The following is a 12,307-nucleotide window of genomic DNA, read 5'->3' as shown; positions in this document are numbered from 1 at the left end:
CAAAAGTCTTTTCACCTTTCCGTCCTCCTCATCTCCTCCTCCTCCTCCTCCTCCTCCTCCTCCAGAATCAATATGGGGCATGAGCGGACGTGTTTCGCCTTTCTGCCATCCCTACACGTCACCACGCCCTGTGACGCACGTAGGGAGGGAGAGGAGGAGGAGGAGGAGGAGGAGGAGGGAGGGGCTGGGTAACGAAGAAGAAGAAGAGGAGGAAGAGTGTATAAGTAGATAGGTCTAAGAGAAACCCTACTTGTGTCTTCTTCATCGTCCTCCTCTTCCTGTTGCTCCTCTTCCTTCTCTTCCTCTTCTTCCTTCTTGTCTTCCATGACGTCATTCTTCCCTTGCTGACGAAGGTTCTCCCATAATAACTTTCCTGGGACACGCCTCCTCCTCCTCCTCCTCCTCCTCCTCCTCCTCCTCCTCCTCCTCCTCCTCCTCTACCTTCTTTTCATCCATTTATCCAAGGTTAACCCTCCCCCATTTCCTCCTCCTCCTCCTCCTCCTCCTCCTCCTCCTCCTCCTCCAGTAGCAAGGGTCAATAACTACTTGGCCATAATAACTGTGAGAGATGATTTTGTACTCTCACCTTGGCTCGTCTCACTCCCACTCTCACTCTCACTCATTCTCTCTCACTCCTTCTCCTTTAACTCCATCTTTTACCTTTAATTCCTTACCGCCTCTCCACACCTCTCTCTCTCTCTCTCTCTCTCTCTCTCTCTCTCTCTCTCTCTCTCTCTCTCTCTCCTTCACCTAGTTCTCTTCACTAAAAAGCACTTCCCTCTTGCGAATGTCATCTCTCTTCCTCTCTCTCTCTCTCTCTCTCTCTCTCTCTCTCTCTCTCTCTCTCTCTCTCTCTCTCTCTCTCTCTCTCTCCCTCCAATGGTCTCCTTTCTTTCACAACTTCCCCACCCCCGAAAAAAGAGGGGAAAAATTGGTGATAACTTTCATATTTTCCTCCTCCTCCTCCTCCTCCTCCTCTTGTTAGGTCTGCGGGGGGGAAGCCTTCTACTTAACTATCCTACTCTTCTCACTTTAGATCAGCCTGTGTAGCCTACCTTACCACAAACTGCCAGAAAGAGAGCGGTATATATTTATTTTTTTTCTGCCCCCTGTGTTTGTTCCTCCTTTGAGTTCCCTTGTGTTCTCGTAGCAAGTGTTCGCGGCGCCAGACCCTGCACACTTTTACCTGTGCGTGACTATCAGAACAGAGTGAGTCAGTTAATACAATACACATGCGACTCGGTGACTAGTTATGGTGGAGGTACTGAGATCCCTTGGGTCAGTACGAGATAGGGCAAGGATTTGAGATCTGGTGGAGGTATTGACTTAAAGTATCATTCCTTGGGTTAATACGAGATGGAACAAGAAATACAGATCTGGTGAAGTACTGAAGTGTCCTAATGTAACAAGGATAGCGCACGTTTAGAATTATTAGTCAGAATGCAAGAATAAGAAGGGGAGAGGTAGTGAAGTGTCTTAAAGTATCATTCCTTGGGTGGGTTAGTACGAGATGGAGCAAGAAATACAGATCTGGTGAAGTACTGAAGTGTCCTAATGTAACAAGAATGGTGCACACTTAGAGTTATTAATCAGAATGCAAGAATAAGAGAGGGAGAGATAGTGAAGTGTCCTAAGGTTGATATGAACAAGATTTCCTTATGGTTTTGTTAATGGGATTCAAAAATAACTAGAGGAATATAACAAGGATGATGCAAAGTCTTTAGAAACATAATCAGGATAGGGCAAGAAAGAAAGATATTAAGTTTAATCAGATTAAACATGGAAAGTTGATAGAAACGAGCTGATTACATAGAAACGGTTATTTTACTAAGAGATATGTAAATTTTATGTTTTTTCCAGTACTTTCTTAAAACCATTGAACTATTTACGACCAAATCAATTATATATATATAAGGTTACTTAATCATTCATCTAGAACGATTGATTTCTTGTTATTGCATTACACATGAAACCTGGGAATTACACATGGGAATATATGCAAATACCTGATTACATATACCTGATTACATATACCTGATTACTACCGCAAGAGTAACACGCCAAACACGAGCTGCGTAGTTACATTATGTCACCACGTACATTTTTTATGCTACGAACAACCTACGCGACATCAATTATATACATTACACGCCACCTCTCACGGATTACATATATGTGCACGCGTATTAATGAGTTATCAATACACACACACACACACACACACACACACACACACACACACACACACTCCGTTCAATACCGTGACATGTATGCGCTCGTGTGTGCGTGTGTATGTGTGTTTGTGTGCGTACGTCCCATCATGCAGTAACCTCTTGTTAACCTATACATTACTGCAAACCATGTCTATCTATCTGTCTATTTGTCTATCTTCCTGTCTGTCTCGCATTTTCAGAGCAATTAAAGTTGAATAAGAAGGTAAAACTTATTATTTATTATTTTTCCTCGATATAAGACTTACGCTTTTTTTTTTTTTTTTTTTTTTATAAGACTGACATTGTTATTTTTGTCTTTCCAGGGGCGTTCCTCATCCCGTACTGCGTGTGTGCCCTGCTCGGTGGCATGCCCATGTTCTTCCTGGAGGTGGGCATCGGGCAGTTCATGAGTGAGGGAGGCATCTCAGTGTGGAAAATGTGCCCGCTCTTCCAAGGTGAGAGAGAGAGAGAGAGAGATTAAAGACTGATATACATTATTCATATATAATTGCTACCTCCAACACCACTACTACTACTACTACTACTACTACTACTACTACAAAATTTCTACCACCGCTGTCACATACTACACTTATTACATTTACTACAACAACTACTACTTTTGCTTATCTAATACCATTTCTGCTTCTCCTACTGCATAATACTCCATAACCACCACCACCACTACCACCACCATCACTACCTTCTCTTCCCCACACAGGCATTGGGTACGCGGCCATCGTTGTGTGCAACTGGCTCAACGTGTACTACATCGTCATCATCGCCTGGGCACTCTACTACTTCGTGCTCTCCTTCCAAGCTGAACTGCCATGGTCCAGCTGCGGCAACTGGTGAGTCTGTAGCCGCTAGCCACGCCCACCATTGACGTAAAGAGGTTTCAGGAGTGTTAATTAGAGAGAGAAGAGGTTCTAGAGGTGTTGATTTGGGCAAGGGAGTTTTAAAAGGGTTAGTTAAGAAGTTTCAGAAATGGTAGTTTGGCAAGGGGTTTTAGAAGTGTTTGTTGAGATTAAGGTGTTTCAGTAGTGTTAGTTAAGGCATTATGTTTTCTGGAATGTTAAGTAAACAAGGTGTTTTTTCAGGGATGTTAGTTCAGCAATGGTGTTTTAAGAGTGTTAGTGAAGTAATAGGTTAAAAAAATAAAAGAGTGTTTCAGAAATGTTGTGACGAAAGAAAGGCTGATAATAGAATAAAAAAGATAAAATGTTAGATAAGTCAAGACGAAACAAATACCTCAAAGAATCAGTAGATAAACAAAACCCCCATGAAATAAACAACGAAGAAACACACACACACACACACACACACACACACACACACACACACACACACACACACGAATCACCACACAAACACCACCACCCACCAAACACCACACCAGTCACTCAGACACCAAACTAACCCATTCAAACAGTGACTAATTGATCGTTTACCCCAACAGGTGGAACACAGACGCGTGTGTGGATGGCAACACCAACCACTCCTTCATCCAGGACCTGAAGGCTCAGAACATCACACCCAAGGATTCAGTAGTGGAGTTTTGGGAGTGAGTATTGGGACTAGGAGCGAAGTGGAAGGAAGAAGGAATTAAAAAGGAAGGGTGGAGGAAAGTAAAGTGAAGAGGAGTCGGAAGTTGTAGACGGGAATGAGATAATATGGAGAGATGGAGGAGAGTGAAGTGAAAGGGCTGTAGGACTGGAGTAGTTGAAGAGAGTGTGGAAGAGTGGAGTAAGATGGAAGGGAGAAGTGGAGTGGAGACTGGGAAGAGATGTGGAGTAGAAAGGAAAAGTGGATGATGGAGGGAGAAAAAGAATGGAGTTGATATTTGGTGTGATGTGGAAAAAATATGAAAGGAAGGGTGAGGAGGAGTTGAGAGGAGTGGAGTGAGGCCTGAAGTATGACATGAAGAAGTGGAATCGAGAGTGGAGTGTGAGATGGAGGGAAGATTGGATGGAGGAGTGGGAAGTGGAGAAGTGTTTAAGGGAATGGCTGTGATGTGTGGAATGGGGTGGAGGAACAGAGTATGAAGAGGCAGAAGGAGAGGAAAGAAGTAGAAAAATGGAAAGGACATTGAGGAATATGATGTGGAGAAGTGAAAAAAAAGAGTAAAAAGGAGTATTTAGAGAAAGAGGGGTGTGTATGGATGGCAGAGAAGTGGAATAAGGAAGAACTGAAGATGGAATAAGAAATTACTTTAGTACTCCATTATAATTTGCCCCATAAATCACACCAGTCTCCCGCCACTCCATAGACCTGTCCCAAAACACGTCAGCTCCCACTCCAAAGTGCTAAGTGGCTGTCCCTTTTAGACTATTCACCATTATCTAACCCTTGCAGCAACCGCGTGCTTCAGATCACGGACGGCGTTCATGACATGGGAACGATGGTTTGGCCTCTGTTCGGCGCCCTCATCTTCTCGTGGTTGTGCACCTACTTCGCCATCTGGAAGGGCGTCAAAGTGACTGGAAAGATCATGTATTTCACAGGTACGTCACGCGCCAGACAGCTTGCTCTGATCGAGGATCTATAACACCATCATCAACAGCCAGTCACTTCCTTCCCGTTTGCAATACTTGGCATATGTGAAATAGCTGCCATTTTATCGCAAACACCGACCAACCCAGACGAGAGTGACCGGCGCTCTTAATTAACCAGCATTGTCTTTCAGAAGTGATTTGAGTTGATGATGATGCTGTACTAACGAGCCATCTTTACAGCCACTTTCCCGTATGTGATGCTCACGGCTCTCCTGGTTCGTGGGGCGACGCTGCCAGGAGCCTCTGAGGGTATTCGGTTCTACCTCGAGCCTAAATGGGAGAAAGTCCTCGATTATCAGGTAATAACCAGTGTTTTCAGGGCCAATGCAGTATTGGGTCGCGGCTGCGGGCTGTGCATCATGTCCTCGGCTCGTCTGATCTCAGGTAACACTCTGTATGGTGCTCGAAGTACAGTCTCCTCCCCAACACCTGTCTCTCAGAGGTCTTGATTCTCTCTACTAATATAAAATTTATGCCATGTCATTATTTATGTCATTTGTGTACGCGAGTGGCGTGGGCCGCACGCCGCCCCTGCAGTGGGGTGCCCTGCAGGCCCGTAGCCGCCGGGACCACCGGGGCCTCTCCGCCACTCGGTCTCCTCGCTCACTCTAATTTCTCATAATGATCGCACTCACAACACACCCGCAGTCTGCGTCGCTTGCCGCTGTGGCCGCGGCGTGATGCTGCCGCCCGCCTCACCCTCACTAGTGTGGCGGCCCTGCCAGGGCACCGCCGCCTCTCCCTTAACGCGGGGAGAGACGACGGCTGCCTTAAGTCGGGGCGGGCACAGTGAGGGTGGTGTGGGCGGCGTGAGCATTGCGGCGGCGGCGACAGCATGGCGCGGAAGTGCGGGTGTCCAGTAATTACTTGGTCGCCGGGGGGAGAGTGACCACAAACCTCGGCATGAGGGCGTGTGCGTGCGTGTGTGCACCAGTGTGCGTCTCCTGGCGTGGCCTGGCACCCTTCAGCCTTCAGCCTCACCGCTCACCATTGAACCCTCAGCGTTCAGGAGCAATCGTGTCTTGCCACGCCCACGCCAGCACATACACACTGCTTGCCACGCGGACCCACCCCCTGGGTGACGCCCCGCCCCTTCCCCTGCTGGGGGGAGGGGCGCCCTGTCCTGGTCCTCCTCGCACCTGGTCCTTACCTGGCAGCTGGTGGTGGCAAGGGCTGCGGCGACGACCACGGCGCCCGCCATGATGATGATGATGATGATGATGATGATGATGATGATGATGATTGATTTTGTTGCTGTTGATGATGGTATTGCTTCTTGTGAACACATGACAGCGATGATGGTGATAAGGAGGATGGTGAAGATGTTTACAGTGTTCATGTTGATGTTGATGATGATGATGATGATGATGATGACATGCATTGATCCATAAGCTGCATGTTGTTGCTTGCACGACAGCTCTAAGGTCAGCAGAGCAGAAGGATGCAGAGAGCAGTGCCGGAGCGCGGTGCTGCACTGTAGTAGTACTGTAGGTGCTGCGTGGCGGGGACCCCCACCCCCCTGGGCAGCTGCGAGAATAGGACAACAGCTAGGAGGGCGGGAAGGAGAGGGAGATGGATGAAAGAAGAGGCAAGGAAGGAGAGGAGAGAAGGAGAGGAGGGAAGGAAAGAGATGGAATGGAGGAGAAGGAGAGGGAGGAAAAAGGATAAAGCCAGGGAGATGAAGTGAGGACTGGGAGGTGTGTAGGTAAGAGGTTTTGGGACTGCAGTTAGGACCAGACAGTTAGTGCCTGGAGGTCTTGAGACTTACTGGTCAGTGAGTGGAGTGGGTAAGAGGTCTGGTGCTGCCTGAGAGGTCTGCACTAGAGGAGTGGCCAAACAGACCACAGAGTCCAAAGGCTGGCTCGGTCAAGTCAAGACAGAAAACGGAAGGTCTTGTCTCAGGCCAGCGGAGTACCCAAGGCTGCCTCCCCATCCCCCACTTTGTTTTGTCGCCTCTCTCTCAATCAAAATGGGACACTGAAATATGTCATACAGTACTGAAACACTGGGCATATGCCAGGTGGATGCTACGGTCCACAGGTAGAGTGTACCCGCGACTCCTACGCCTACAGCGGTGCCTTTGTTTGTCCTACAGGTGTGGAACGACGCCGGGACCCAGGTGTTCTACTCGTACGCTGTGGCTCTCGGTGGCATGATCGCTCTAGGCTCCTACAACAAGTTCAACAACAACTTCATCAAGCAGTGCGCCATCTTGTGTGTGTGTAACTCCGCCACGTCTATCTTCGCTGGATTTGGAATCTTCAGCATCTTGGGCTTCATGAGTTACCAGCTGGAACTGCCCATGGAGGAAGTCGCGGAAGCAGGTGAGACAGACAGACAAAACAGACAGAAAAAGAGAGAGAGAGAGAGAGAGAGAGAGAGAGAGAGAGAGAGAGAGAGAGAGAGAGAGAGACTGATTCAGATTCAGTACTTTAATGCATATACGTTCACAAGATTCTGTAAAAGACATCAGCCAAGAGCCAGTCTTATCACTTAGAGGTTGAAGTTGCGATGGATATTCAAACACGGGAACAGGGAAAACGTTAGGGAAAGAGAACAAGGTTAAGAAACGTTAATTACTTAGGAGTGAACGGCACAGAAGCTTAGATATGCACGTAGTATTCCTGGAGGGTGTGGATGAAATGTATGGTAAGGTCTGTAAGAGAGAGAGAGAGAGAGAGAGAGAGATAATCACCAATCAAGAACCACCAGTCAAGAATCACCAGTCAAGAACCATCAATCCCTCATGCTCTATTTCCCTTTGATCATCCACTACTCATAATCCACCCACATTTCCCCCTTACCCTTCCCCTCACTCAGCTTCCTTTTTCCCTTACAGGCCCCGGTCTCGCCTTCATCGCTTACCCTAAAGCCATGGCTGCTATGCCCATGGCGCCCCTGTGGTCTGCTCTCTTCTTCTGTATGATCCTGATGGTCGGGTTGGACTCTCAGTTTGTGCAGGTTCGTGGTGATGGTTGTGATGGTAGTGGTGGTGGTGTAGTGAAAGGATGAAGGTATAGGATGGCAAGGGTGAAAATAGTAGTGGTTATTGTGAGAGGGTCTAGTGGTGGTGATGTAGTGGTGATGAGGGTAATGAGAGGAACAACTGTGGTGATATCAACTGTTGGTGATGGTGGTGACATGCAGGAGCTGGTAATGGTGATGATATGAGTAGCTGAGTAGTGATGAAGCTGGTGTGGTGAGTGGTGAGACAGCAGGTGGTGATGGAGATGTAACTGAGTTGAAAGACACGAGTGGTGACGCTGATATAACCTAACAAACATTGACAGCAAAAGACAAGAGTTGACATGAACTGTGATGACAAGATTAACAATAAGATAAATAAAAATGAAGGTAGCACAAACAAAAACAAACATCGATATTAAACACAAGAGTTCACATGACAAGAATTAACATGACGAGTTGACATGAATGGCGATCACATGAGTACTAACAACGAGCCTCGCCCTGCAGGTGGAGTCGGTGGTGACGGCTGTAGTTGACCTGTTCCCTAACCAGCTGCGAGTAGGCTACCGTCGCGAGATGTTAGTGGGAGTGGTGTGTCTCGTGGACATGGTCATCGGCTGCACCATGGTGATGCAGGTGAGTGGTGAGGAGTGGTGAGGATGATGAGTGGAAACAGTTGGTGAGTGATGGTGACGAGTGATGGAGTGGTGATGAGTGGTATGTGGTGAGGATTGAGAAGTGGTGAGGAATAGTAATGGTTATTGAGTGTTGATGACGAGTAGAGAGAGAGAGAGAGAGAGAGAGAGAGAGAGAGAGAGAGAGAGAGAGAGAGAGAGAGAGAGAGAGCCCATCCTCCAACATCAACGTATCTTACCTAAATCACTTAATTCCCTTTCAACAAATCCCACACTTTTCTTTTAAATAACCACACACAATTGTTTAAACACACCTTAAGAAACCACACAGACATGCCACACCTTTCTCTTCACTAACCACACCTCCCTCCCATTCAAACCCCACAAACTAAGCATCTTTTATCCTTCCAGGGCGGCATGTATGTGTTCCAAATCTTCGACTCATACTCAGCCAGTGGTATCATTCTGCTTACCATCTGTTGCTGTGAGTGCATCGTCATTGCTTGGGTGTACGGAGCCAACAGGTTCTACGATAATATTGCTATGATGCTCAACCGTAAGATCAACGCATACCTCAAGTTCTGCTGGAAGTTCATCACTCCTACTCTCACCTTTGTAAGTACTAGAGGTGTTGAACTATTTTTTCTTTCATTTTCTCTCTTTTCTTTGTTCTATTCTGCTCTTATCTTTGTTTATATTTTTCTTTAATTCGATTTGTTTTGTTCGTCTTTTTCTTTCTTTCTTTCCTTCCTTCTCTCTCCTTTAATGATGACAGTAGGAATGATTATGTTCTGGTTCCATCTCACCTTCCCCTCCCAACACAGATGATGGTGGTGTGTGCCATCGCCTTCCACACCCCGCTCACCTACAACAAGGTGTACGTGTACCCGGTCTGGGCGCAGGTTCTGGGTTGGCTGCTGGTGTTCGGCTCCCTCCTCTGGATCCCCGGTTTCACCATCTACAAGATCTTCCAGTACCCCGGCACACTGCGAGAGGTGAGTGTGTGTGTGTGTGTGTGTGTGTGTGTGTGTGTGTGTGTGTGTGTGTGTGTGTGTGTGTGTGTGTGCCATCCAGCAAGCTAGTTTGTTGGTTTTCTAACGGAAAGAACTCTTTGGGTAGGACTAAAGCCATTCATACATCGAAACAGAGAGGCCACAAACACTCAGGTTACATTCTGGACTTACTTGCTGTTAAGTGAACAATGGCTACACATAAAGGCCCATTTGCCTCGCCTCGCCCGGGACTCGAACCCAGACCTTTTCGATTGTGAACCACTACAGTACTGGTCTGTGTGTGTGTGCGTGTATGTGTGTGTGCCGAGAGAGAGAGAGAGAGAGAGAGAGAGAGAGAGAGAGAGAGAGAGTGGGCGGTGGGGAAGGATGCTGGGCATGTGTATTTGGTGTAAAAATGAGAGAGAGAGAGCAGCACACCATCGTTATTACAATATTTTGTTTGTGCGTACAGAGGTGGATTGCCTCCACGCGGCCCATCCTGAAGGCACACCACCTGCGGCCCCAGGACTGGGATGAGAATCCCGAGCTGCCCTACAAGAAGACTATGACCATGGACCCCCTGACGGAGGACGCCTGAACTCCCGGCCCTCCTGAGTGGTAGTCACGCCGGCCTCACACGGTCACCACACAAGCCACTCTCCTCGCCCCGTCACTGAGGCTGACCTTGGAAGGGCCGTGCCCCTCTTTGCATCCGGCCCCCGTCGCTCACACATTCATCCCGCAGTGGTCGCCAAAATTACCCCTCTCAAGCGCCCCTTCCTGCTGCGGGCGGGTTGACAGGGGCCGACGGTCCCCGCGCTGCCGCGGGGACGTCGCTGCACAGTATTAGTAGTAAGTAGGCTAAGTCTTGCTCGGAGAAACTCCTGTAGGCAGTGATCCAGGATCATTGTTGTGTCGTGTTCAGGCGACGACCACGATCTGTTCACTAGTCCCAGACAACGCATGTTACGTCGTCCTCGTCGTCGTCGTCGTCATCGCCACACCATTTCACTCCATCGCGCCTCACCTGTACATACGCATCTCGTCATCACGTTGGCATCCGCACTCACCCTCTCGCCGACACACCGTTACTGTTCGTCTTTTATTAGTAATAATATTATTATTAATAAATATAAGTATAGTGATAATGACGTGTTGGCATTTATGTACCAGCGGTCAGGAGGAGCACGGCAGGCGGTAGTGCTGCACCCACTCTTCGCTACATGCCCTGGCGCCCCGCCCCTCCCCGCCCTCATCCTGACAAGACTTCTTGTTGGGAACAGGCACCACGCCTGCCGACCACGCTGTGCAGGGTTAGCGGGACGGGACGGGACATCTGTGGCAATGGAGAGTATGGGTGGGTGGCAGCAGCAGGAGTAGGAGTAGGAGTAGAGGGAGAAGGATATGTGGAGTCCGCCTGCCGGAATGCTCGGGTCTTCCATCCTCTGATCGATGAAGACGCTTTACCGATTAGTTTATTCCTTGAGACAATTACTTTCCCTGGAGGAGGGGAGAGGCGACAGGGGTGTGTCCGCCTGGCTGGGAGATCCCCATCCTAGAGCTGCGGCCGCCTTGTCGACTCTGCCCCGTCCCCCGCCACTTGTTTTCGATAGTCTCGTAGCGTTAAGGCTGAGCTATGTACAGCGAGTCACTCCGTCAGTCAGTGAGTCATGAGTCATGCGTCATGAGTCAGGCCGCCGCGGCAGGACAGTAATTCACACATTCCACGGCATAACATGATATCAAAGTCCTTCTGGTGCTGCAGCGCGCGGCGCCAGGCCAGCCAGGGATGCCACCACACACACACCGGCCTCCCGCGGGCTGGCATGGTGACGCGCGCCCTGTGAAGCCTTCCTCACCACACCACACCACACCACCACACCACCACCACATTATCAAAAGTTGAATATATTGTAGAGTTTATAGAGAAAGGCAAGAGGCGAACACTGACATAGGGCCGCAGCCTCTCCCTCCCACCTACCCATCCAACCACACCTACGTACACCTATACCCCAACCACCTATAATACCTTCTACCATCCCTCCACCCCTCCTGTCCCCATGTCCCACTCCTCACCCCATCACCCCTCACCCGATCCCGCGGCCAGGCGTGGGACAGAGTACGTGCGGCAAAAGGGTGTCCGCAGCAGTGGTATATCTATTTTCTTACTGTCAAGTGTCATTAAAAGCCTTGTCTGTACCCGTCAATAAAATCTTATATAGAAGTCTGTTGTCTCTTCCTTTTCTCCTCACGTGTGTGTGTGTGAATCGCATGACCCCAACTTAGTTTAAGTCAGATGGCAGAGCTAGTACAGGATGAAGCCACAGCCTGCATGACCATTGCTCTTCATTAGACCGGCAATACAAACCCTACACACATCACTAAGGTAAAGATCCAGATTCCAGACGGTGGCACCACCTTCCACCTCCCCTCCCATCTGTTCCCCCCCTCCACTGAGCCCACTCCACTGTCCGTGTATCGTTGTGGATGGAGGAGGCAGGAGGTGGGCCAGTCAGCACATCACCTCCACAACTTCTGAAAGCCTCTAATTAAAGTGCCACTGGATATTAAGAGTGTTTTTATTGTTCTGGTGACATATTAACAAGATTTCCGTAGTCAAAAGGCTCTAATTGAAGTGAAACCGGATTTTAAGAGTGTTTTCGTGGTTCTAGCGAGAGATTTGGTCTCCAGTTTTGAGGCGGTGTGTGGTTAACGGGAAAAAGATAAAGAGTCAAACGCCACAGAGCCTCTAGTTAAAGTGACTCTGGATTAAAGAATGTTTTACGGTTCTAGTGACAGATTAACAAGACTTTTACAATGTGAAAAGAATAAACGGCCTTGCAAATAAACAAAAGGATGAGCAGGAGCGGTGGGCATATCTCAGCCATGATTTGCTTATTTGTTACTTTTTACAAGCCGGATATGTCAGAGATTGGAGGCACAAG

General features: G+C 48.5%; 1 protein-coding gene across 1 annotated transcript in view; it reads left to right on the top strand.

Annotated features, from left to right (window-relative positions):
- The window catches only part of LOC123502862 (sodium- and chloride-dependent GABA transporter 3-like), a 20,433-nt gene extending 8,844 nt beyond the window's left edge, over positions 1 to 11,589 (top strand). Inside the window, exons 2-12 of the mRNA XM_045252131.1 lie at positions 2,537 to 2,668; positions 2,935 to 3,064; positions 3,673 to 3,777; positions 4,569 to 4,717; positions 4,949 to 5,067; positions 6,864 to 7,092; positions 7,608 to 7,729; positions 8,243 to 8,371; positions 8,782 to 8,985; positions 9,195 to 9,365; positions 9,835 to 11,589. Coding sequence (XP_045108066.1) covers positions 2,537 to 2,668; positions 2,935 to 3,064; positions 3,673 to 3,777; positions 4,569 to 4,717; positions 4,949 to 5,067; positions 6,864 to 7,092; positions 7,608 to 7,729; positions 8,243 to 8,371; positions 8,782 to 8,985; positions 9,195 to 9,365; positions 9,835 to 9,960 — 1,616 coding nt within the window. The 3' untranslated portion in view covers positions 9,961 to 11,589. The remainder of the gene's footprint in view (positions 1 to 2,536; positions 2,669 to 2,934; positions 3,065 to 3,672; positions 3,778 to 4,568; positions 4,718 to 4,948; positions 5,068 to 6,863; positions 7,093 to 7,607; positions 7,730 to 8,242; positions 8,372 to 8,781; positions 8,986 to 9,194; positions 9,366 to 9,834) is intronic.
- Positions 11,590 to 12,307: the final 718 nt, after the last annotated feature.

This window comes from Portunus trituberculatus, chromosome 12 (genome assembly GCF_017591435.1).
Source record: "Portunus trituberculatus isolate SZX2019 chromosome 12, ASM1759143v1, whole genome shotgun sequence".
In the NCBI taxonomy this organism is placed as follows: Eukaryota; Metazoa; Arthropoda; class Malacostraca; order Decapoda; family Portunidae; genus Portunus; species Portunus trituberculatus.
This window is presented reverse-complemented; position numbering and strand designations above follow the sequence as displayed.